At 43.7% G+C, this 27,549-nt stretch overlaps 1 protein-coding gene across 4 annotated transcripts in view; it reads right to left on the reverse strand.

Moving 5' to 3' along the window:
* Positions 1-27,549, reverse strand: part of FARS2 (phenylalanyl-tRNA synthetase 2, mitochondrial) — a 423,711-nt gene that overhangs the window by 169,320 nt on the left and 226,842 nt on the right. For all 4 annotated transcript variants that reach the window (XM_090039337.1, XM_090039340.1, XM_090039339.1 and 1 more), the window contains one exon: positions 23,024-23,184. In XM_090039337.1, the coding sequence (XP_089895463.1) occupies positions 23,024-23,184 (161 nt within the window). The remainder of the gene's footprint in view (positions 1-23,023; positions 23,185-27,549) is intronic.

Raw genomic sequence — 27,549 nt, forward strand, 5'->3', positions numbered from 1 at the left:
ATCCAGCCCTGATGACTTGAATTCATTCATACCCAACAAAAACTCTCTGACTATCTCTTTTGTTATCTCCTCCCTCAGCTGGCCCCCTTCCTTAACCAGATAATCCCTATTAGGTCTCTGTCAGCTCTGGGCACTTTTATCCTTAAATCTATCCTCCTATGACATTCCTGTTATTATTATACTTAACCTCAGGCACTGAACTAGTCATATAGCCTGATGATAGTTAAAGTACTTTTTTTGGCATGCTAAACAATGATTCAGCGGCAGATATTTAAAAAAAATCAATATATGCAATCCATTGTTGTAGACAGTGTAACTTACCATTCTTTTTAGTATTCTGATTATGGGAGCAACAACATGTTAATGAAATTTACACATGAAGGTAAGGTAAAAGGAGCCATGACTACCAGAGAGGACAGAAAAGTGTTCAGAGAGGTTAGAAATATAGCTAGAAGGTAATAAAATTGGATTGAATTTGGAAAGACACTCAAGTAAAAACAATCTCAACCAACAAATATTTCAAATGGAAGCAAACACCTGGAAATCAGTAATGGAGCAAAGAAACTTGGGGACAGTGGCCAACAAGTTATGTACATGTTTGAAGAAGCTGCAAAAAGGTCTAGGTCTATGCTTCATACAAAGAGACAAGGCAGAGAGGCGATAACACTTCTCTGCACAGAGCAGGTAAAAGCAAAATGAACTAACTGCCTTCAGTTCTCAGCAGTTCAGGTACAGAAAAATGCATATGTATTGAAAGCAGTTTAGAAAAAAGAAGCAGGGATGATTTTGGAGGGGAATCTGGAGGAAATGACTTTCTAAGTAAAGGTTTAAACTCAAGACAACATGGCACTACAAGTCGTGTACATTTTCTCTCTCCTTTCCTCCTCCACAATACAGTGGATGTCTATCCAACCCCTCTATTTACTGAAGCACCCAATTACCACCAGGCCAGGGTCTCCCCTCCCATTCTGTGGCCTTGCCACTCCACATCCTTTTCAAAATAAATAACCATGACAAATGCATATACATTACAATAAGTCATCACATTTTTAGTATTTGTTAAATGTGGATGAGGTGCTCTGCATTATCTAAGGTAGAAATGAACCTTTCCTGTCAGGGGAGAGAATCTACAGAATCTACAGAACTGAGAATCTACAGAAAGGCATTAGCTCCCAAATCATCTCAGTTGGAGCCTTGAGGCTTTTGTACATGCCACAACATTGGCCTTTTGCACCACTTTAATGGTGAGACTGTTGTTGGTATATTGCGCATTAAATCACTTTGGAATGCAACAAAATATAACGTGTCAGAAGTGTTTTAGTTTGCTACCTTACGGCTGTGGAGGGAAGCACCAGGCCCCGTGCAGCTCAAGGACTGTGTAGGCAGCCCATGCGGGCAGGCTTCACTGAAGGAAAAAAAAAGAAGCCGCGAGCCTGATCTTTTTTTTCCTCCCTGGAGCCTGCCTGCCTGAGCTGCACAGGGGCCTGTGCTTCCCACCGCAGCTGCAGGGAGGGAGGGGGTACTTCCCCCCGTAGCTGTTGTGCCCCCCCAGGACCGCCCGGGCCAAGTGCCTGTGGGTGGGCACTGCTGCTGCCGCGGAGGGAAGCACCAACCCCCCCACAGCTCAGGGACTGCTCAGCCCACCAGCACCTTGTCCTTCCCCCCCACACCACCACCAGAGAGGCTGGTAGGGATTGGGCCCGACCCTTGTGTACATGCCACAGGGCTTTACTTCACCCTGAATTGAAGCCACCGCTCCAATTTAGGGATAATTAAACTGAAGTAAACCCCTATGGCATGTACAAGCAGCCTTAGAAACCCTTCTTGGATCTGGAAATCCCTCCTGGAAAACCCTGGGGTGAAGACAGGACTTGACATACAAGGGCTGCTATGGCAAAATGAATTCTACTAAGGACCCGATGATCTCATGAGGTCCCTTCCAACCTAAACGTCTGTGAATCTGTGAGTAGATAGAAAAAGGAGTTTAAGAGAATTCATCTAAGTCCAGTGGTTCTCAAACTGCAGACTGTTGAACCCTTACTAAGATTATACTGAGCTAGCTAGCCGATTACCTGGTGCTGCCTCTCAGACAGGTAACTATCAGCATTAAAAGACAACTACAAATACAGGAATACTTTCCTAGCATTACTGCCCCTTTTATGCAGTCCATAACTACCACCATGATCATATGCAACTGTAAAGGGGTGAGGAAGGGGCCCTCCCTAACAGTGACAAGGATGGGAGGTGTACACAAATAATTCCTTTATTATGACATCGTCCAAAAAACTTGGGAACCCCCAACTTGGGAAGATAAACATAAACAAATCTGGATTTGCTACATTTTGACAAGCTTGGCAAGTTAGAGGAAACTATGAAATGGCTTGTCTTTTCTCAGAAGTCAGTATTGAAGGGAAAAAAATCTGGTCCCTAAACAACACCGAGTAAATAGGATCTGTATAATGATTCTGCCAGGCCTGAAAAGATACAATAGAGTCTTTTTCCTGCCACATCATGGAGAGTAAGCATAACTGTTCACAGCTGCTAGTCAAGCTTTCCCATACATGCGCTGCCCCTCTCCACAGGCATACTAACTAGCAGCTAAGGTCCTTCCATATTCTGTTTTTTTCTCTCCCCTCCCAAGCACAACCACACAGGTGCTGCTATCCATGGGTAGAAGGCACCCAGGAAGAGGGGGAGACTCAACCCACAGAAAAAAATCAGTGTAGGAAAAAATAAATTTCCTTAATTTCCCAACTTGGATTTGACTAACAGCTATTTACTATGCCTGGAGGGAACTGGCAACAGGCTGATGTAGTCAGCAGAAACTGAATTTATCAACAAATATTCAGGGCTTGATCTTAGGTACTGAGCACCTGCAATTCCTGCCAAAGTTAATGATAACTGCAAACATTCGGGATTTCTCAGGTTCAGACATCAGGTCCTCAGGTTTTTGTTGTTTTGGTTTGTATTTTTTTTTGTTGTACTTGATAAGAACATGGAGATAAATAGCCCAGGGGATAAAATACTGTACACATCAAAAAGCCACATAAGAGATTTATAGATAAATAAAAATGATAGTATCTGGAAATAGGTTTCAGCAATATGAAGTTGTATTTCTCGGAAATATAAAGCACAACAAATGCAAGTAAATTGCATCCAACATTTCATTTTACCTTAGAAGGAAAATACCACATAATGAAACATTGACTGTGTTTCCTTTCCTGCTCATTAAGTTCTGCCAATTTTGAAAGTTGTTATCCAAGTACTAGAATCTCCAGAAGCCCCAGGTGAGACTTAAACAAATGTACCGTGCACATCCAGCTATATAGGAATTGCTGCACTAAGAGACTTGTGGCAAAATACAGCACTTGTAGAAACCCATCTATCCCAGTGACCCAACTATAACTTTTTTTTCCCTTTAAAACAGCAAAGAGATTTCCAAGTGATGGCGCAACATATTTCCTTGACAGATGCTGTTTCACTTAATGCTGCTGCCATTGCAATAGCTCTAGTGGAACGAGCCTTAAAAGTCAATAGAAAAGAAATGTCCCCCTCCCTGGAAGATTCACAGACATATCTACTAATGTATATTGCTTGGGAAATGTTATAGAATATGGTGTCATAAAAGCTATGTTCTGCACAAAATCATTTCAAAGATACCAAATACCATATATGGCAAATTGTCAGCGAAGATTAGTGACGGCCCTGAAATACTAATGCAGATTCAGTGCTAGTAGCATGTAATGCTTCCCCGCTCTATTCTGGAGGAAAACTATCATCACCCAGGCTGCAGGGGTTTGTTGGCTAACTCCAGGACTGCACACTCCAGAGCAGTCATGCTAACATTCTCGCTAAGCACTAAATTCTTATACAGTTTATTTTAAAAAGGAGTTAAAAAGCCCACCTAAGTTTTAAACTAATAATTAAATGCCTAGGTACTGCAACAACAATATCTGGCCTCAGAGACAGTTTAAGAACAGCTAATATTTTTTCTTTTAGTTATGCTTGGATACCAGAAACCTACAACCTTCTGTTAACCCAAGACCTGATCAAGACAAAAAAGTGCATTAACCGCATAAAAACCTTTTATAGTCAATGGAAGAAAATTCTAATAACAGTTTAAAATGTTAAATGCCAGCTGCCCTTCCTCTGAAGACTAAACAGACTCTCTACACATCAGAACCATATGGCTCTAACAGTTTTTTTCTGCTCTACTTTCCAAATCAAGAGTAGGGAAATGGGTTCAATATAGCTGTTTTCAGAAAATGCAATTAAGTTGCAAGAAAGGTGGCAATTGGATTTTAACATGTGTGAAGGTGCAGGAGGAAAGAAATAATCCTTAAGAGAACAATCATTTTTTTTTTGCGAAAAAGTAAAAAAATTCTTCTGCAGTCTATAAGACCCTAAAGATTTATTCCTTTTTACATTTCATTCTACACAGTTACTGTTGAGAATCACTTGCCAGGGTGTCATGCATGACAAAGGAAATAGGAGAAGGGTATCATAATACTAATATGGTTCTTTCCTCCCCTCATCCCCCCACTGTGCCTTCTGTTGTTGGCTTTTCTCTGTAGCCTAATTCGTATTCTGATCAGAGAAAGAGTAGCTGAAAACCAGGTTTTTATTAACACCATATATATCTTAAGGTGCTCATGCAGATGCATGCACACACATTCACACCCAAATATATCCCCCAACTCATTTTCTAGCAATACCTTCTACAGCTGAGCTGCTCTGGCTAATCATAATGCAGATGAAGATTGCAGGGGTTTTAGGGATGGGTTTTAGAGCACTCTATCAAAAGCTTTTTGCAAGATGTATTTTTTTGTGCCAAATGCCTGCACCAACGTTAAAACAGCTATTAGGTAAATCCATCTTTAACATAATCCACAACACCCAACTACAGCATATTTCACGTTGTTTCCAAAATCTCAATCTCCGTAATTTTCATTTTATAATTAGTATAATTATATGTACATCCCATATGCACAGACACACATATCTAACAATTTGTGTACATGTGTTACTTCACAAATTGAGTGTGTATGCCCACTCACACTTACAAAATCTCCATATATAAAATCCTTCTTTTCAGTCTGCCAGGCTCATGAATACACAATGTTATTGTTATAGCGGCACCTTGGGATTCCAATCAGACATTCTGCAAGCCCTTAGCAAAAAGTCCCTGTTTTGATGAGGTTGTGGTTCAGTGGTAGAATCCTTGTCTGCCATGCAGGAGATCTGGTTTTGATTCCTGGATTCGTATGTAACTACAGCCATCAAGGCACCCAATATTTGGACTCAAGCTGGCCTTTTGGATTCTGTCTCAATGGTCAAAACTGGGGATGGAAGGCCTGGGCATCCTCCAAACTACTGCCTAGGCATATGCGTCAAAGGTCCTGGTGACCTCTCACATGTACACCGTGATCCATAAGGACTGATGGTTGCCTACTACAATCTAACGTAAGAAATGACAATAAGACAGTGGCAAACAGTCCTGGGCAGTACAAGGTAAAATGATACAATTATAACCAGCAGAAGTGAAGTGATGTGGCCAAAGTCATTCAAGAAAGTCAGCAGTAAAGCTTGGAAAAGAACCCAGGTGCTGTGTTAGATGCACAGTATGAGCTCTGTGCACTACACCAAAATCAATCCCATTACACAGTGCCACAAAATACAACAGGCCCCCTGGCACCAAGTAGAGATTGTTCCACGTACCCGTGCCTTTGTAGAGAATAATGATGCAACTTCTAAGAAATGATAAACACCTGAGGACTCCCATTGCAGTCAGTACTGGTGGGTACTTGAACCTCTTGCAATCAATCCTAAATCTATTGTTATTTTAAATCTCAAGGTTTATCCCTTCATCTGACATTAATTTAAAATGAATTTTTAGCTTATATATCACCAAAGGAAATTGCACCAGGGCTTATTTAGGCACTTCATATAACCATTATGCTTCATCATTTGGGATGTAATAAAGACAGTGGGCTGATGTATTCAGCAGCAGAATTATTCATTTGCGAGCTATTCGTTTTAAAGAGTCTCAACTAGTCAAACTACGAATGTCTGTGGTTTAGAGATCAGACCAAATTGCAGTATATATGCTTTTTAGAGTGCATTTAGCTTGCTAGCTAAGTAACTCTTTAAGGCATACTAGACATACTATAGTTGGGGTACATTTGCCTTCACCTTAAAAAAAACCCACTAGTAGCAACAGTATACTGCAGATAATAAATTTATAGATTGCATCAGCACTAGCAATTCCCTTGTTATTTTATGTTTTGATCTGGAGGGAAGCTAAATGTTCTATTAAGGTTACCGGGCTTCCTTTTCACACATACACATGCCCTGCCCCTTTTATGTATAAAAATGTCTTGAAATGGAGTTCCTAATGTTAAGTCCCCAGTTACTAGAAGCCTCTTTAAATTGGTACTGAAGTATATACCAAATTTGTGCATCATATGTGCATTCTAGGAGTCTTCCCTCAATGAATATACTAATACTTTCAGGTCAATTTTTCCTTTGATTGTTCCAAAGTCTCCATTAAGAACCTGAGAACGGTGAGCAGGCCCGGGAAAGCACCAGCTGAGAGAAGCCAGCATGACTGCTACAAGCTGGAGGAGAGGCCTGGAGAAAGGACCCCAAGTGCAACTGAACCCATGTGATTGGATTTATGTTGTTGGTTATAGCTACTCCCATGCCTCACAGCTGAAGGGGAGGGGGAGGGAAGAGGCCACTGAAGATGCCTCAGAGAGAGGCCTAGTTTATTGCAAGATTGGTGGGCTGGCAGAAGTAACCTTCCAGAGTATAAACAGTGACACCAAAAGCATGGCATGCATGGACAGGGGGGCACCCAAGGATACCAGGGTGTAAGGCCCACAGCCTAAAACGGTTGCCAGCCACTGACCTATGGTGCTACATTTAGCTGTAAAGACTTATGACTTTTCTTACCTCAAACATGGGGGGCTGTAGATACACAGAAAAAGTGAAGTCAAAAGTCCTGGATTAGTAAGAGTCACAATACACAGGAAAAGACTAGAGAAATCCTCTCAATCTTTATACAGTTACATGGACCTGCTACATTTATACCCACTTACAGGTCTTTCTCATCATTTGCTCTGTAGTCTTAGCATCCATATCAGGTAAGTGTAGCCCTGATTTTTTTAAAGGGGTCAGAGAGGCTATACTAAGTTTTTTTTCTCTCCAGAAACCTTGTCCTGTTGTACCATCTGATGACATGAGCTTGAGCTTATGCATCTTCAATTTAATGTACAAGGTGTATGTATGTCTACCCTGCCTTTTGTTGCAGTGTAGACACCTGAAGGAAGGCAGACAATGAGTAGAGACAGTCTAATCACTGATACTTACCCAAGCATGCAGCTTTCAAGAGGTGGTAGTGGTTTTCCAAGACCAAGGGAAGACTACTAACCAAAGACTGACTTTTTAAGGATTCCTCATCCTGGTAATAAATACAAAGTATTAGAGAGTGAAAAAACTCCACAGAAAAGACAGGAACAGACAAGAGCATTCAATTCTGCTGTTAAAATGGAGAATCTCCAACAAATGGAAGAACAGGCCAGTACTAGGAAGACAAGATGGGAGGAAACAGGGTACGTGAGAATCCTGGTTTCCTTGCAGAGACATTGATTAAAACCTAAAGGATTCTCAGTATGCATGAGAAAACTGAGCTAAAAATATGCATGCAAATATTTGTTACTCTTCTATAAATCTGTCTCTCTTTCTGTGCGTTGTTTACCATTGAAGTTCATGTGGTTTATAAGCACTTCTGCAAAGTCTGTCTGTTACTTGCTTTAGTTACCATGAAGTCCCTGAAGGGTAAAACTCTAACCCAAGGTATTTATTAGGCTGTAGTTTTGCAGAGTGACAGAAGACTTGAGTGATCTGCCCAAAACTTTGCCTCTATAGCAGATGGACTGTAGGACCCTGCATCTCAGGAAAGAGTACCATTATTAGTAGAATTAGCTCTTATATACCACCCAAGAACCTCAATTATTATGCCAGACACTGTAAAACTGTAGACTACAAAAATGTTCCCTCTTCCATCTATCTAGGCAAAAGATGAGAAACAATAGGCAGACATATAGGGGAATACAAGGAAGACGTGAGAGAATACTGGTCAGTATGACAAGCACTAATGATAGTTCATCAGAAGTCTAACTGCTCATGATTTTGTAAGCATAGGAGGAAATATAAGTTTTCAAGGAGGATTTGAAGGTAAACAATGAATTGGACTTGTGGATATCTACAGGGAACTCCTCCCAAGTATGAAAGACAGGATAGAAAAAAGCATAAAGGTGCTTGATTGAAAATTTAACAAGTGGACAAAGATGGCTTGAATTATTGGCCAGTTGAAGCTAGGAGTAGATTGTTCAATAAGGAAAAAGAGAAATAGGTAGGGTGGGGAGAGGCATATGGAGGACCTTGAAAATGAAGGCAAAAAGCATAGGTTTGATGTAATTCAGAAAGCAAAGGTGATAGAAGGATACAAACAAAAGAATGGCATGATCAGTACATAAATAATAATTGCAAAAACAACCTGAATGGACATGAGCACAATAAAATTCCATTTTGTCAAGGCTGGAGAAAAAGTTGAAATGAAGAAGAAGGAAATGACAGTGGCTAGCAGAAAAAAGTTTTTTGTGATCTCTCACACTTTGTACATGTAGGATGTTACCACAAGCAATGAGTAATAGATGAATAAATAGCCAACTCGACCTTCCACCTTTTTGGAAGGTCAAGCTTCCTTTGGCTCCGTACAAACATACATGAACAAATTTACCTCACTGTTCCCACCCTTGTACTCCTCTACCAGGACTATCAAGCAGAGTGGTTTCGAGGGCAATGGCTCCACCTGACACTGCCCCAGTACACACATATTGGGCCAGTAAGTCATGCAACCAGCACTGCCCTGTCTTTTATTCATGTGCTCCAAACCACTGCCTATTAAAATATGTGTAGGTATTCCAGGAATGGATATTTTCAGGTTCCTGACTTCTTCTGTTATACCTACTAGCACGTTTGCTCAGGGCTAGACATAATTTATTCACAGAAAAATGACAGTCGCTAGCTGTGGGGAACAGCTTAACTCAGTCCTGGTTTATTATGCCTTCTACACCACATTTGGTGGGAATAAAGAGCTAATCACATGCACAAGAAACACAAGCATTGAGGGCTATTGCAAAGCCTTAATTGAAAGGCTGTATACTTTCTAGTAGGTATTATCTTGTGCTACTATATCTGGAGGTATGTCTGGTGGCTGGCAGGCTTTCACTTAATGGTATGATGGGATCTAATCTGAGATGCCACACCATGTGAGGCATATCCAACTACACCAGTGCCAGCATGGAGACCAGAGCATGGGTTTGCAAGTGCTGGGCAGGGGGAGTAGATTGAAACCCCCTGCCTGGCACTGGCAAACCCACACGCTCCCTGCTAGGACCCCCAGGATGGGAGGCTGTCCTGGTCCCAATGCCAAATCCTGTCAAAATGCCAAAGCTGATAATCAGCTGATTGTCAGCGTCAACATGGGCATGCTAAATGTTCAAATTATGATGCCATATACACTAGCCACAAAAATGTTCCACATACTTTGTGAAATCTTTTGTGACTGGTTTGCCATTTTATGGAACCGTAAATCAGTTGTACATGCAGCATTATTTATGGCATGATTAACATTAATCACACCTTAAATGCAATGTGTGCTAAGGGCTTTTGAGTGTCTCACTTCTGTATCATATAATGGCAGAGTTGCCATAGCAAATAATTTGTCAATAGTAATAAGTATTGGAAAATCATGCTTGCTTTGCTAGTATATATTTGGTCCCAGCTCATTTTGATTTAGATTCTCTATTGCAAAAAATACAAAACAAAATTAGAGCTGGGCATTTTTTAATTCTGGAGTAAAGAATGCATTTTATACCTTTTCCCTTACATTTTGGGATTTTCAGTTTAAGCACATGCATAGATTTAAACATATGAACAATCCCATTGACTTCAATAAGACTACTCACAAGCTTAAAGGAAAAGTACATACTTAAAGGGATTTGCTGGACTAGGTCCAGAGAGCTCAGCATCATGTTAAATACTGCAGCCGTGATTCAAGATGTGATGTCATGATGGTAGAGGCATTGATAACCAACAGGTTTCTGAGTTTAATAATGAGTCCTACTGTGGGGTTTCCTTTTTCTAAGGTAACAGAAAGGAAACTATTCTTGGTTCTGTCACCCTGCCTTGTCAGCAGAAAAGAGCTTCACGCTCTTCCTAAGGAGTGTACAGATTGCAATATGTGATGATGTGAGGTAGTATAAAGGTTGTATTCATATCCATTTCGGGTGGTCTGCCTAATGCACACATAAGGAATACAACCTTTCTAAAATCATGCCAATTTTTTTTTATATTACACCATCACATATTCTCCATGTTTCTACAAACACATGAACTGTATACATCCTCCGTTAAAATGAAACTAGTTAGCCAATAAATCGCATTTCAGACTGTAGCTCATTTGTTCAGACATCCAAGTTCAATTTACATACTAAAGGTTGTATATTTGCCTTTAATAGATGCACTATTAGAAAGTAAACATAATAAATGAATAACCCTTTAAATACAAAGTTACCACAACATGATGAAAAATATCTGAAAATGTAACAGCCAGTGAATCTGTTTACCCCTTTATTAGGAAAGAAAGCTGATTGCTGACGAAGTGATGTATATAAATTATACTGAGCTGCATATTAATGGTGGATAAGGAGACCTACCCCTCTGTATACTGTGCAATCATATCAAACAGATAGACATGGCTGGCTCACACATTAGATTATTCTTCGTCCGAGATACAGATTGTAATGTACAAGCAGAAGTGCTTTAGTTTTCCAAATGTTTTATCTTGAGTCTGTCATTTTGTTCTATTTTTGGGGGTCTCCTAGATTTTCAGAACAAGTCTTTCATCTCCCAGCAGCCACCATTCCTAAGTACCATGGGACACTTTGCCTGTCTCAGAAAATTGATGACTACACAGTGGTGTAATAAGAGGTTAAAAAGCGGCACTGCATAATTATTTGAGAAGCAAGAAACCTCAAACATGTAGCGAACATGGTGGTAAGTACGTAACTGGGTAAACTCAGCTCTAATAAAAAGATTATGGGCCTGATCCTGCTATCTTTTATTCACACACAAAATGCTCAATGAAGACAAATGGGACTAGAGGGGAAGCTGGTCCTGTCTTTCCCCATAGGCATACTCCTTTAGGGAAGCTGGCCGGCCTTGGATTTCCTTTTCTGTATTCACTGATTACTGTTCACCCTCTTGTGGCTTGTTTGTGACTTCAGCAGGTTCCCCCACAAGCTCACTCCTTTCAGGGAGCAAAGAGACTAACTAGTGAGTCAGTAGCCCTGTGTCCTATGTGAAGATCAATAGTCTCAATCCCACAGGGCTCAGAATGCTTCACTCCTTAGCTTTACTAACCCCGTGACTGGGATTCACAGGGGAACTCAGGCCCAGTGACTTTCTCTGGATTTCAGCCTGAGGATCCTGTCCAAAACAGATGGATGCTCCCAGAGCTTCCCTGTACTGCCTCTCTTACAGGAAATTTCCTACTTATATCCTAAGATCCTCTTCCCAGGTAAATGGAAGCTCGGTCTATAAAGACTTTTGCTAATGGTGTACCGCATCCTCCCTTCTGTAAAATGGGGATAATAATATAATACTTTTAGTTTTTGTCAGCTTCTCAAATTATAGACCTCCTTCTACTGAGTGCTTGTACCCACAGGGCCTGGGTACAATGGGGACCTCAATCTCAGGTAGGGCCCCTAGTCTCTGCTGAATCACAGAAACATCATAAATGGGTAGCCTAGGCAAGTGAAACAACATGCTGCTCATTGTAGCAGTGAAGTATGATGCTAGAAAACTGTCCTGCCAAGCAAACCTATTCATCTTAATCAACACCTACAGGCATGCAATATTTTATATGAACTCTGAGTCCTTTCTTTCCCCAATTGTCATTTCATTTTTATTCTTTTTCCTGAGAGCTGTCAACACAGAGACATCTTTTTCATACAAAGAATGTTAGCTAAGTGCGCTACAGGAAACAATCGCTATCTGCATTTGCAAGTACGTAAGGAACTCTGATGAATGGAGATACCACATGGGAAACTAGATCAAACCAGGATATTCAGATTCAAGTCACTGATTTTTATTGACACCTTGTTCTTCAGATGCTCAATTTCTCCTGTCCTTTACATCCCAGGTCCTCCTTCCGTGTGAGTAATTGCAGGGAAATAACTTTCCTGCAATGCTCCATACTGCTGCAACTTGTCAGGTAATAGGTTGAGCCATTTAGTTAATCCAGATCAACACAGTAATCTCATCTATGGGGAAAAGCGCTCTCAGGCTGCTGTGCTAGGTGGGCACAGTGGTGTAAGTGCTGTCAGCTTTTCCAACCGCTTCTTGACATACTAATGCTTGCACACTGAAAAACTGGGATGACAGAGTTCAAGTCTGGTAAATTTAGGCTGTTAAAATGCAAGAAACATATTCTTTAAGTCTTGAGAATAGGCTCAAATTAAATTCCATCTTTGAACAAGAGTGTATTTAACCCAGATATTATTAAAGGATATTGCTTTCTAGTGCAACAATCTTGTCTATTTGAAGAACATTTTTAATGAACAGAAGGAAAAACAGAAATGGCAGCACATAATTTTCAGGTTATGAATAGTGACAGGGGGAAACCCAAAGAGGTTTGATGTGGTCAAGTACCAAAAGTGCAAAGGTTTGTCCAAGCCTCTTGGGTGGCACGAAGCTGAGAATCTGACAAGAAACCCAACAAAGAATTTCTGGTTAAGCTCACTTCTGTTCACACATGCTGTGCATAATGCAATGGATTTTCACACAGATTATTGTCGTTTCCATTATCTCAGTCGGGAAAATCCGATAGGATTCGAGGTTAGTAGTCAGCTTTGGAGCCAGGCTACAAATCTGATGTGAATCAGACAAGTAGCTCATTAGTTATGGCAATGTAGGAGTAGAGGGGCTTACCAAAGTTCAAGTAGTCTATTGTTTTTGTCATCTACTAGGAAAATGACAGAAAGAAGGTGACAAAGAGAAAGAGAGCTTTTCAGACTTCTAGTCACCTACATCTAGTGCACCGGACCAAAATGTTACTTTTCTACAAAAGCTATTCACCCTTTAAAAAGGCAACATTGTGAGTCCAATACGAAAGCTGGACACCAATTTTTGTTATTAAAAATGAGTAAGCCTCTAACTGTTTTGAACGCAGAGGCAGAATTGAAAATATAAACTGAAGACTAGAGACAATTATTGCACCAAAGCTGAAGACGGAGCAGACAACCTGCTTGTATAAAAAGCACATGAAAGGAAGCACTGGTCCCCAGAGTGAGAAACATTTAGTAATGCATTTACTAGAGCTGACCTTTAGAATGGAGAAAGGGAGACAATTAAAATTAATTTTTTACTAGATGCATCTGGCCTCTCAACTCTGTTGCTCCTTTCTTAAGTTCCTTGTCCTCTTAATGAATGTACACGCACGCAACGAACGTATGTGCACACTTCAACATGTCTCCTGTGGTCTGTAGGAAGGGATCTCTATACCTACAATTTGTAAGAAATATGCAAAGAGAGACCAGGAGAAAGGAACCTCCCCTTTTTTTGAGGTTTCCAGAAGCCTCACAGTGAGCTTGTGGAAACAAATCACCACCACTGAAGAAGCCGCGCATCAGCAACCAGCCCAAACGATCAAATTTGTAGTGCAGACTTTAGCTCAGTTTAGATTTTAGTGGAGTTTATTTTTAAATGATTTATTTAGCTTTAGAGGGGGCATCTCCAAGTATACCCCAAAATCAAATTACATTATTTATTAACATGCATATTTTAGTTTGGTAAAAGCCAGATATTTTGGATGATTTGTAGTTGAGAAACTTAAGTCTATGGGAAAGGAGCATGATAAGGTTGGGGGAAACAACCAGTGATCCTCCAAAATCCCCAGCAGGGAGGGCAAAGAGTTAGGAAAGTTGCTGACTGGATCCTCACAAGATTCTCCGTGCTGGATTGTGGAAGCTGCAGAGGCAGGACTGTCATGGCAGGGCCTCAGGATTTGCAGTCCTCAAGGAAGGGAGGAAGGGAAAAGTACCACCTTTGTATATTGTCTCAGTTCTACCATGCACAGCCAGAGGTAAGCGGGCTCGTGGTGGGAAGGGGTTACTCCTCGCTCCCTGGGAGGAGACCGCTGCCTAGTGCCGGGCCGGGTCAAGCCCCCGCCCAGGCCCCTACTTGGCCCAGCCCCCCAGGGAGCCACGCGACCGGAGCCGCGCGAACAGGCTGCGTAAACAGGCGCTCGAGTTAGCGCAGAGTTCGCGCAGGGGAGGGCGCGGGAGGGCACGAGACCCTGCCTGCGACCCCCACCCCCAGCCATAACCAGCCCCAGCCGTAGCCAGCCTACCAGAGGCATGACACGGATGGGCACGCGCCGCACCCCGAGGGTCCCCTTGGGCTCTGCGGCCCCCCCATTGGGCACCTCAGAGACGGCCACCCAGACGGAGCCCCTGGCTCTTGGCTGCGGGGGCTGCCTGTCCCTTTTTCAGGCTCTGGGGCCCGGGAGCATGGCCCCCTCCCCTTGCGGGGCCTGCTCCCTACTGGGGTCTCTGGTGTGCCAGCTGGAGGAGCTCCAGGCCACAGTCCAGAGACTGCGTGCCATCAGGGACTGTGAGCAGGAGACAGACTCCTACTGCCAGGCCCTTCTCCCCCGGGAGCCGCAGGGGAGAGCTCCATCTCCCTCCGCGAATAAGGAGGACTCTGGGACCTCCCGCTCTGCCCAGTCAGGGGCATGGACCAAGGTGGTCACGGGCCCCAAGGCCCGCCGCACCAAGGCCGCTGCCCCGCCGGAGCTTAGCAACAGGTTCGCACCTCTTGCAGCCCCGGCAGAGCCCACGCAGTTGCCAGCTCCCGCAGGCAACCCAGGCTCGACCGCAGCTACTGGCCACGCTCTCCCCAAGACAAAGCGTAAGGTGTTTGTTGTGGGAGACTCCATCCTGCGGGGCACTGAGGGGGCAATCTGCCGCCCCGACCCCTTAGCCCGGGAAGTCTGCTGCTTCCCGGGGGCCCGCATCTGAGACATTGTGGAGAGGATCCCGCAGCTCCTCCGGCCCACAGACCACTACCCCATGCTCCTTATTCATGTGGGCACCAATGACACGGCTCGGAGCACCCCCAGCCAGGTCATGAGGCACTACAGGGAGTTGGGAGCGGGGCTTAGGGGTCTGGGAGCTCAGGTGGTGTTTTCCTCGATCCTCCCAGTCTCGGGCTATGGGCTGAGGAGGGAGAGGAGGATCCACGCGGTGAACCAAAGACTGCGGCGCTGGTGTTATCGGGAAGGCTTTGGCTTCCATGACCACAGCCTGCTCTTTGGAGAGAGAGGCAGCGAGCTGCTGGGAAGAGATGGCCTCCACCTCTCTCCCCTGGGGAGGAGGCTCTTCTCAGCCAGGCTGGCTGACCTGCTCCACTGGGCTTTAAACTAAGCCCGCTGGGGGATGGGGGAACTACTGCCCCTGCTGGCCCACTGAACGGCCCTTGCAAAGCCAGCGGACCAAGGCACTTAAGGGGGCACTTAAGGGAGCTCACCCCTGCCCCAGCCCTGGCACAATCTGTGGGCAAGGCAAGAGCCCCCAAGGGCACACTTGCCTGCCTGTACACTAATGCCAGGAGCCTGGGCGACAAGCAGGACGAGCTTGTCCTCCTGCTCAGTGCAAAGAAATATGACGTCATTGGGATAACGGAGACCTGGTGGGACTCCACCCATGACTGGACCACGGGTATAGAGGGCTATACCCTATACAGGAGGGATCGTGTTGACAAAAGGGGCGGGGGTGTAGCTCTCTATGTGAAGGAAAGCTACATGTCCCTGCAAGCTGATGTTGGCAACCAGCATGGACAGCTAGAGACCCTCTGGTTAAAAATTCGTGGGGAATACGGCACAGGGGACACAATGGTGGGAGTCTACTACAGACCTCCCACTCAAAGTCCCGAGCTTGACCAGGAGTTCGCCCGGGAACTGACTGAGGCCGCTTGCTCCAGGACCTTGGTTCTCATGGGTGACTTCAATTACCCGGACATCTCGTGGGAAGATCACTCAGCTAAATCTGAGCGGGCGCAAAGCTTTCTCTCATGCGTGGATGACCTCTACCTGACCCAAGAAGTCTATGGGCCAACGAGAGGCAAAGCGCTGCTCAACCTGGTACTGGCTGCGGGGGATGACCTAATCGGCGACCTAGTGATTGATGGGAAGCTGGGTGACAGCGACCACGAGCTGATCACCTTCACCATCCGCCGTAAAGCTGGCAAGTCAGTCAGCAACACAGAAGTCCTTGACTTCAGAAAAGCCGACTTTGACAAGCTCAAGAGGCTAGTCGGTCAGGCCCTCAGGGACCATGACCCCAGGGAGATGGGAGTTCAAGAGGAGTGGTTGCTTCTCAAGGAAGCGATCCTCAGTGCACAAGCTAAATCTATTCCAACACGGAGGAAAGGCAGCAAGAAGGCACAGCAGCCCCCCTGGCTCTCCAGAGACCTAGCGGACCTACTGTGGCTAAAAAGGAAAGCCTGCAAAGGATGGAGGATGGGATTCACCTCCAAGGAGGATTACTCCACGCTGGTCCGGTCCTGCAGGGAGCAAACCAGGAAAGCCAAGGCTGCAACTGAACTCCAACTAGCTTCAGGCATCAAGGACAACAAAAAGTTCTTTTTCAGCTATGTGGGGAGCCAGAGGAAAAGCAAGGGCAATGTTGGACCCCTGCTAAACCAGATGGGGCAACTGACAACTGACGCCCAGGAAAAAGCCAACCTATTAAATAGGTACTTTGCATCAGTCTTTCATCAGTCACACAGGATGCCCATGCCTGCTATGGGACAGGGAAATCTGGGTGAGGGGAATCCCCTACCCTCCATAAATGCTGACCTTGTAAAGGAACACCTTGAGAAGCTGGATACCTTCAAGTCAGCTGGCCCTGACAACCTGCACCCCAGGGTACTCAAGGAGCTGGCGAGCATCATAGCCCAGCCCCTGGCACGGATCTTTGAAAACTCCTGGCGCTCTGGTGTAGTGCCCGAAGACTGGAAGAAGGCCAATGTGGTGCTGATCTTCAAGAAAGGGAGGAGAGTGGATCCGGCTAACTACAGGCCCATTAGCCTGACTTCTATCCTGGGGAAGATCTTAGAAAAGTTTATTAAGGAGGCCATCCTTGAGGGACTGGCCCAGGCTAACATTCTAAGGGACAGCCAGCACGGGTTTGTTGCAGGTAGGTCTTGTTTGACCAATCTCATTTCCTTCTATGACCAGGTGTCCTATCACCTGGACAAGGGAGAAGAGATTGATGTCATATATCTTGACTTCAAAAAAGCTTTTGATCTGGTATCCCATGATCACCTCTTGGCCAAACTGCCCAGTTGTGGCCTTGGCTCCACCACGATCCGCTGGCTGGGAAATTGGCTTCGTGGTCGGACCCAGAGGGTTGTGATTGATGGCAGTCACTCATCATGGTGCCCTGTAACCAGTGGGGTCCCTCAAGGCTCTGTCCTGGGACCCATACTGTTCAACATCTTCATTAATGATGTGGACATTGGAGTTAGGAGTGGACTGGCCAAGTTCGCCGATGACACCAAACTTTGGGGCAAAGCATCCACGCCAGAAGATAGGCGGGTGATCCAGGCTGACCTGGACAAGCTCAGCAAATGGGCAGACGAGAACCTCATGGTGTTTAACACCGAAAAATGCGAGGTTCTCCACCTTGGGAAGAAAAACCTGCAGCACCCTTATAGGCTCAGCAGTGCTACGTTGGTTAGCACTACAGAAGAAAAAGACTTGGGGGTCATCATTGACCACAAGATGAACATGAGCCTGCAATGCAATGCTGCGGCTAGTAAAGCGACCAAAATGCTGGCGTGCATCCATAGATGCTTCTCGAGCAAATCCTGGGACGTCATTCTCCCCTTGTACTCGGCCTTGGTGAGGCTGTAGCTGGAGTACTGCGTCTAGTTTTGGGCTCCACAATTCAAAAAGGATGTGGAGAAGCTTGAGAGAGTCCAGAGGAGAGCCACGCGCATGATCAGAGGTCAGGAAAACAGATCTTACGATGACAGGCTGAGAGCCATGGGACTCTTTAGCCTGGAAAAGCGCAGGCTCAGGGGTGATCTGATGGCCACCTATAAGTTTATCAGGGGTGACCACCAGGATCTGGGGGAACGTCTGTTCACCAGAGCGCCCCAAGGGATGACGAGGTTGAATGGTCACAAACTCCTCCAAGACCGTTTCAGGCTGGACATAAGGAAGAATTTATTTACTGTCCGAGCCCCCAAGGTCTGGAACAGTCTGCCAACGGAGGTGGTTCAAGCACCTACATTGAACACCTTCAAGAATAAATTGGATGCTTATCTTGCTGGGATCCTATGACCCCAGCTGACTTCTTGCCCTTTGGGCAGGGGGCTGGACTCGATGATCTCCCGAGGTCCCTTCCAGCCCTAATGTTTATGAAATCTATGCCATACTGGGACTAAGCAAATTCCAATTAAAATTAAAAAAAGGACAGGGAAACCACCATAAGCTGAAGTTAAGGTTGCTGACCTTGGTTAACATATGTTAGCTTGCAGGAATATTGGGATTGGAAAACAAAACAAGAAAACAGTGATATTAGAGATAAGGCTAAATTGATTGCAACCATAACAATATCAACATTCAGAAATGTGCACTCTCCTCAGAAATACCAGATAACATCTTGGAAGACTGACTTATAACGCCAGAACTAAGGGCATATAAAAACCTACACTCGGATCACCTTTAAAAAGGGAGGTACTGATCAGGGCTGCAGTGGCCATTATGCTCACACTGTAACATGTGCATGTTTCTACAGCAATAAAAGTGCGTACAACAGCCTCATCTTCAACCGTGGATGATGCAGGGTTAAAGTTGGAGTGGGTTTGTCACATCTGTACAGCTGCAGGCTTGTACACATTTAACTGTTGGAGTGGAACAATGGCAGCACAGGTTGGGAGCAGCAACAACCCCTTCCACTTTGAAACTGATCCTAGTTTACTTTTCTCCCTATCCTGGTTATAAGTAAATTTGCTAACTGTTGATTTAGGGAAACAGAATAAAAGATGAACCAAAACCTATTTCAGCTTTATACACCTACGTGACAGTTATGCATCCAAATGTAGCCAGAGAAATGTCATTTTAGGGGCTTGCCCTGGAGATGAGGGGGCCCAGATCTACACGGCTACTTGTGGATGCCTAAATAGTGCTCAGGCACTTGAAGGTGAAATATGGTTTGGCCCTATAAACATTAGAACGGTGGGGAAATACTTTAAGGATGTCCGTGGAGGAAAAATGTGAAATGGTGGTATAAAACTGAGCAAATGAAAAAATTCCCAGAATAGCATGAGAATGTTTGCTTAAAGTTTTGTTGGGCTACAAAATCGTCTCCCACAGAATGGATAGGCTAACATATCGGTGGACTCATAAGATCAATGACAAAGAAATTGGCAAGATTGCCTAATATAGTAGAAGTTCTTTCTATTTTTTTATGATTTCACATAGAGGAAAGAAAATTGATTGTTACTATAGAGACCATTTTTGCCTATGTCAAGAGGAGAGAAATTTTATTTTTTCTGGCTTTAAGATATTTGAGAGAAAAAGGCTTAATATAAGAGAAGTATTTTTTATTTTGAAAGTCTGTATTTAATGGTACAAGAACATCTACTGTTAAAACTGATTAAGAAAAAGTAAAATGCTTCTGAGGGAATTACAAAGTCTGAAGGCACTTCATTTTGGTTTTTGTAATATTTGCATGAGTGTGGTGCTGACTTGAGCTACACCAAACTCAAGCTTGCTGAAGCTCTAGAAGTCCTGAAAAAACATGAGCACCACAGTCTGTAAAAGAGATCTTTTCTGTTCCTGGCTGAGGCATATAATGCCTATTACCAGTGAAAGTAATCAGGGTCTCCTTAGGAGAAACCCACACCTTCAAAACATGCAAGAGCTCACCCTATCCTCAAGAAACTACACCTGACCCTGAAAACCTCACTACTTCCCATCCCTTACTGAAACAACTGCAAAAATTGTAACTACCAAGTTTCAACCATACATGGCATTGTAGGGTGGGATGGGTGAATTGGAGTCCCCCCTATCTCAGAGGGGGCTTCAATATACCTGCCCCACCCTCCAGCATGGGCTGAAAAAACCTCAGACCGAACTCCTCCCATTCCCTTTCCTCCCTCCCATTCTGAAAACAGTGATAGGTTGGCAGACACAAGTTACTGAAGACACTTTTCTTTGAATCATCTTCATCTGACTCATGCAATGAGAGTTCAGACGTTTGCCCAGTTGGCTATTTTTGAAGCAGTCTGAAGCTCTGCACTTGTGTTTGGTCACAGCTATAGGCTGCTTTCTGTGGCCAGATCAGGCAAAAATTGTCACGTCTGTCTGTGTTTTCTGTGACTCATGCTGACCTCTGCCATCTGAGGGTGCCTTAGCTGATGTCATGATTCACTGCCCCTTCTCCCTTTCCTCAATCAGCCTTCAAAGCTGCTTCTTTAAGGAGCCATTTGCACCTCTTCTCTGTGAGAAAAAAAGTGTATTGAAGACAATGAGTATGTCATGCTTTACTTAGGGGAGAAGCTCCTTCACCCAGGGGGAGCTCACAGATCACTTCTCATTAGCAAGACAGCTGACAGTGTGGAAGGAGGGCTGACAGCCCCAGACAGCAGCTCTCCAGCTCCCCTTTCTGGTGAGTGCTGGCAGAGCAAACTCTGAGGGCACCTTTTACCCCTCTGGATAGCTTGACCTGTGAATGTGAAGCAGGTCACATAATGTGACAGTTTCCATTGGGCAACATTACCTGTTGCTTGATGGAAATAATGCCTGTCAGGGGCCTAGCAGTCCACTACAAGAGACAGAGAGGAGTCATAGACTTAATTTCCAGCTGTATGTTGATGACACAACTATATAACCCATTCTCTACTGATATAAAAACAGCCACTTCCAAAACATGGGAATGGCTACAGGAAATTAGGGCCTGGATGAAAGCAGCTGGTTCATGCTAAGCCTACACAAGACCAAAACAATGCTGGTTGAAAAAGAGAAAAACTTTATAGAGAGTTGGTCAGGCTATTATCTCCAATTGTAGGAAGATGGTCTCTATGCATCAAAATGGTCTAAAGCCTTGGAATTCTGTCTGACTCATCACTAAACTTGGAGAAGGAGGTAAGAGTGGTTTCTAAAAATGCTTTTTTTTTACTCCAGTTTGCTTGAGAAGCTTATCCTTTCCTCCTAGTCAAGGACCCAGTCACTATAACACACATTTAGCATCTCTGAGTTGGACAGCTGTTATTCCTCAACACTGAAGCTGAATATGACAATGCTCAGCTAGGACAGCATCCACCTATCCACCTGAGCAACCTGTTAGGGTGCTGTGAGCTCAACAGGGCTGTGCTGAAGTCCGTCTACTGACACTGATTCCAGCTTAAGGCCTTGACTCGAATGTTCAGGCAAAATTAATAGCTCAAATCCTGGCTACAATCAAAGATTTTTGTGAAAGTTTTTCTGTAATAAGTGGTTTCACAGTCTAAACACCAGTTTTTTCCTCATCTCTTTCCAAATGGATTTTCCTTCTTTTCTGTCCCCAAATAAATATTACAAACAGAATCGTGATTCCATAAAGGAAGAAGTACCATAAACACCAAGAACTCAGCAGTAGCTTTCTATTGTTACTGATTTAACATGGAATATTTTCAGGGATTATCTGGATTTACCATATTTTTAATGTTCTATTTACATTGAAATCTTAGCAAGTCAAGTTAGTTCATAAAGCAAGTGAGCTGAATGGTAAAAGTAGTGGTAAAGTCCTCCCCTCCTATCTCCATAAATTACTGCCACAATATCAACCAATTCCTCTTACAAAGAAAATGTGCACGATTTCTATCACTACTTTAAGTTTACAGTAATTCTTCCAGAAAAACACAATGACAGATGACTTTATCTTCTTCTGAATAAAGCATTTCCTTTTAATCAATTCTTGCTTAGCTGCTCCATCACGGGAATGAGCGCAATTGTCTACTAGCTGAAAAAATGATTAGATGGCATCAATAGGGGAGTTACAAAAGAACTACAAAGGTAGAGCTGACACAGCCCCTGGACAAAAGACTGGAGGAAAATGCTCCTTAGATGTTGGTTGTCAGAAGAAATTTGTGCTTTCTGCCATTAAAAGCAATGTCCATATAAATGAAGACAATATCAAGGCATAGTTTCTTAGTGTGTTGGGGCCACTGGGCCACATTACATCCGTTAAAGTCAATGGTGGTTTTATGGCTGTAACTTCAAGCAAAGATTTTTAAATTCTAAGCAGTATTTGGAGACCCAGCTTCTCTGAGGAAACATCCACATGTGCATTAATGTGCTTTTCCTAATGCGCATTAAATTTAGTACTTCCAATGTGAGGTACTAAATTAATGCACATTAGGCTACCCTTATGCACTATAGCACAAGCACGTGCTTTTTAGGTGACGCTTAATGTGAAGTAGCTTATTTTACTGCACATTAATGTTAGAGCATGGTTTTATACAAGCTGCTTTAATGCGCAGTAAAATAGGCTAATGCGCATTAAAGCACACATGTAGACATGCCCTGGTACTTTCCAAAGAATAGTGTTAAAATTTATACTTAGGTCCATCTGTTCTAAGAATAACAGCTCAAGTTAAGCACATGCTTAAATTCTGTTTTGAGTAGGGATGATTTCCTATCAACAGCATAACAAAACTTTATCTCATTGACACAACTCTATGGTAGTGCTGGGATGTTTCCCAAGCTGAAATCTTGTTATGTTCTGAAATCTCATTTTACTGAAGAACACAATGTTGGTGACTTCAGATCCTTTCACTTCTGGAAATATTCAATCCCTTGTTTATGGAGGGGAAAATAGATATTTAAAAAAAAATTTCTTACCTGAAATTTTATGTTTTGGTCAATGTGAGGTATATAAAACTGTTTCAAGAAGCGGTCGTCTTCACTCCAGAATAGGCGAATATCAGGGATGTTATATAGGATCATGGCCAGTCTTTCTAATCCCAAACCAAATGCCCAGCCAATTTTATCCTGAACGCCAGCTGCAATAAATAAATAAGTTCATAAACAAAAACACAAAGCTGGGGAGGGTGGTAGGTAAAAATTCAAGAGCATAAGCATGGACTGTGAAAAAATACCCATCTCTTTCCCAAGAAGGCAGGAATAAGCATAAAAGAAAAACCAGCAAGTAATTGTTGAATTATGATAAAGAAATTGATCCTACTCCCATCAAAGTCAGTGACAAGACCTCATTGGTTAAGTACAGAGAGTCAAAAAGCCTGAGACTGAATTGATTCAATCTTGACAGCTTAGCCTAAGTTGTGTAGATTGAACTGATAAGCAAGTGAACAGACATTTACTTTTAATTCCAGAATGCCTGAAGTGGCCCAAGACAAAAGCTGAGGGGCATTAAAGCACGCTTCCATGTTCCAGTCTTAGGTGGCACATGCTGCCACCACGTGCTCTGTCCCACTTTTTTGGTGTGGGTATTTTTAACCCCAGGATCCCCCAGGGTCAAGAAAACCCTCCATACAGCAAAATAGCAGTGCAGGGGATGCCTGCACGTACAATGTGTGGGGCCACAGATGGGTCTGCAGTGCCACATACTGCATATCTGTGCTTATCTGGATGTGCCCTTAGTGTCCTTATAAGGGTTAACACTTAACCGTGTATTCTATTAAGTTTAACAAAACATACAAACATGAAGTTTCACTCTGATATATTTTAGCTCAGCGCACAGGCCAAGCTAATGTAGGATCAACACTGTTGCTAACATTTGATGGCATTTAAATAGTCCTTTTCAAGGTGACCTGGAGACAAACACAGACCAACTGTGTGTTTGTATGCAGAGCAAGGGGATTTAAAGCACTGCCTACATTAAGAGCAACACTTCTAACCAGATAATTCTCAAATCAGCACCTACCGATGGCCATTATTCCCAGACATGCTAGGTTTTCTTACTGTATCACTAATATACAATCATCATCCTATTTAATGATTCTTGGTACTTCTGCAGTGCTATCTGCAGATCTCCATCTTCACAGATGTTGATGACACAAAAACTAAAATATCCTTATCCATGCTATTGACAGAAAAGAAAACAGAGCCACTAAGATATAAAAGTGCAACATTTTCAAAACAGGTGCCTAAAGCTAGAAGCCAAAACTTATCTTTAGGCATCATCTGCCTGGAGCTCAAATAAGTAGCTCCCTTTGAAGTTCAATACTTTCAAAAAAACCAAGTAAGTGCCTAAATATGAATTTAGATTCTTATTTTTTAAAGCCTTGGCCTGAACAACTTGTCCAAGGTCATGCAGGCAGCTGGGTCTAGAACAACATTTTTTGATCACTTCTCTTGGAGGAAATTCCAACAAGGAGCTCAAAGGATCACTCCCATAATTAAGGTAACTGCTTCTGACCACAGGTGTGCTGTCTTAGGATGTGCAGAGAAAGGAGAAACACAAAGTCCTAAATTCATAAAACACGACATCACAAGAGTTAAGAGAGGCACATAGTCATTCTTTCGACTCTTTTAATTAACTTGAAACAGCTCTGAGTTACTTCAAATACTGAGTCCTCAGCAGGATTGATCTATGCTTTATTTGTGTCATCAAATATGTTCCATTGTTCTTCAGCGTAAACTGCAGTGGGAGATTAATCCACTTTATAAAGACTAATCCTCCAAGTCAGCATTGTAAGTACTCTGTCCTGAGGATACAGACTCAAGTGCACATTCAAGCCTTTGAAAGTAAGACAGTTTAAATACAATATCATAAATATTACAAGAAATGTCAGCCTGAAGGGGAACTTGAGAGGTCACCTAGTCCATTCCCCTGTACTGAGGTAGGAATGAGTACACTTAGAGCATCCTTGACATGTGTTTGTCCCCGCCCTGTTCTTCAAAACCTCCAGAGAAGGAGATTCTACAGCATCCCTAGGTCACCAGAATAAAAATTCCATTATCTTCACAGTCAAAATACTTCCCTAATATTTAACTTCCATCTTTGCTGCATATTATGTCAGTTACTTCTTGTCTTACCATATTGACTCGAATATAAATCTAATTATAGGGAGATCATTTTATAAATTGTTAAAAATTCTCCAGGTATAGAGTCTAATTATTGGAAATTGTCCTTGAACTTGTCCCCCTCCCACTGCTACATCAGGAAAAATAAATTTGGGGGGTTTGTCAACCCTTTGTCCCCCAACTTCTTCTATCTGCAGCCCCTCCCCCTCCTTCCTATCAGAACCTGCTCTCCCTGAGTGCATGGAAGTGAGGGGCAAATTTGAAAACACTGACCTTGAAATAAAAATTCCTGTAGTAATTTGCCTATAGTATTCATAGACTTAAGTCATCCAGAATTGATGCATAGTACATTTTTTAAATTGCTGCGAGTTTCAGCATAGGTACTCCATAAACATACTTCCAAGCAGCACTTTTATACCTACATATATATAAAACAAACTGGCCACATCTACATGAGATGCTGAATACTTGGTACCCCAAGACTACTACGTAGTAGTGTCGTGTGGCAAAAACCGTTACTTGACGCTACTGCACAGTAGTCTCAGGGTACTGCGCATGGTAGACTGTGCGAAACAGCACGGTTACATTTTGACTTCCATTTCAATGTTTCAGTGGGACAGTGTTTCATTTTATTTCGAAACCACTGTTCCATTTAATTTAATCAAAATTGTTTCGCTGTTTTGATGCTGTTTTGACATTTCTCCCATAGACTATACTGGGGAAACTGCCTATAACTTTGTCATTTCTTGTCTGATTCAGATTAAACTTGCAGGGATAGTAACCCCCTGCTGAGGCCATTAAGCCTGCCAAGTTTCAAGGAGATAGGTGGATGGGTTTCTGGGAATCTGCATCTCAAGCTTCTGACAAACAAAACTCATGTCACGTGTGTACGTGTTACAGCACAGCAGGGTGACAACATGCAGGCATGGTAGCCCCTGCTGAGGTCATGAAGCCTGCCAGCTTTCAAGGAGATAGTTGGAGGGGTTTCTGAGAAACTGCACCTCAGGCTACTGACAAGCAAAACTCATGACATGAGTGACACTGTGTGTGTTAAGGCACAGCGAGGTAAAAGCTGCAGGCACACAGTGAGGTAAAAACTGCAGGCACACTAGGCCCTGCTGAGGCCATGAGGCCTGCCAGCTTTCATGGAGACAGGTGCAGGGGTTTCTGGGAAACTGCATCTCAGCCTGCTGACAACCAAAACTCATGACATGGGGGGGGGGGGTGTAAGGCACACCCTCACTCGTGCTGGGGCCTCTACACAACACGGTAGTGTGCCTCAATGAGGTCTCCTCCTCCCCTACAGCCTCAGTCCAGTCCACCACTTTACATTGACAACAGGTAATAAAATACCTTGATGAGTACTAGCAAAGTAGCACCAGCCGCATCTCAGGCAGCCAGACTGTCACAGAGCCTTTCTTTCCTTTCCTTCAGGAGTTTCTTTTCCAGCATGTGCCAGAGACCTCTCCCTGCCAGCCCCAGCCCTGGGACTTAGATGTGCCCAGGGCCCTGCGTCCTTCCAGTCAGGTGCTAGGGGTGTTGGTCTAAGAACATGGCACTGGCAAATGAGGTGCTTTCCTTTGGGTCAGTCTAATCTGGTATGTTTTAGCAGACCAACTGAATAATTAGAGAAATAAATCTTAGCAAGCTTTTGGGTTGAAAAACCCTTTGTCAGGCTGAGGAAGCATCTGCAGTTCTTATGTGTTTGTGCGCTGTTCCTGGATGGAAGGAATAGTAAAGAAGGCAGAGACTGGCATGCAAGTAGGCAAGAAAGCCAGTCGTTCAAAATGGAAATGGAGGCGTCGGGGGGTGAGGGATGGGCTGGAGGAGGGGGGAGGAAGGGGGATGTAGCAGCACAGGTAAAAGTGGAGAGGTACCTGGGGAGTCAGATGTCCAACAGGTTGTAGTGTGTCATAAATCCAATGTCTATATTGAGTCTGTTAGTTTCCGTACCTATTGACTGATGAAGTGACTGATGAAGTAAAGTTCATAGGCCCAGCTGTGAAAAGTGACAGAGCTCACCTGGAGCTTCACAACTCCACTGCAACCAGCAAGCCTCAGACCTGTCAAAGATGTGACAGGTCTGGGCTTTCCCCAGCCAGGACTGCATGCATGCATGTGGTGGCCGGAGGTTATGGCTCCCCGTACCCACCTTTCACCAGGGGGATCCTCAGTCCTGGCATTTCCCGGGGCTACCATGCCACCAGCAGTCCCAAGCAGGCCAGTTCAAAAAATGATGCCTTTTATGCTGTTTTTCCATCCCTCCCCCAGAGTACTGGGATTGGAAGGGACCTCAGAGAAGGATCACAGTCACTGACTAACTACACAGTCAATATAAAAATAGTCCTTCTCCCTTCTTTCCCCTCCGTCTCCTTACTTTC

This window comes from Crocodylus siamensis, chromosome 3 (genome assembly GCF_052110815.1).
Source record: "Crocodylus siamensis isolate JL-2025a chromosome 3, ASM5211081v1, whole genome shotgun sequence".
In the NCBI taxonomy this organism is placed as follows: Eukaryota; Metazoa; Chordata; order Crocodylia; family Crocodylidae; genus Crocodylus; species Crocodylus siamensis.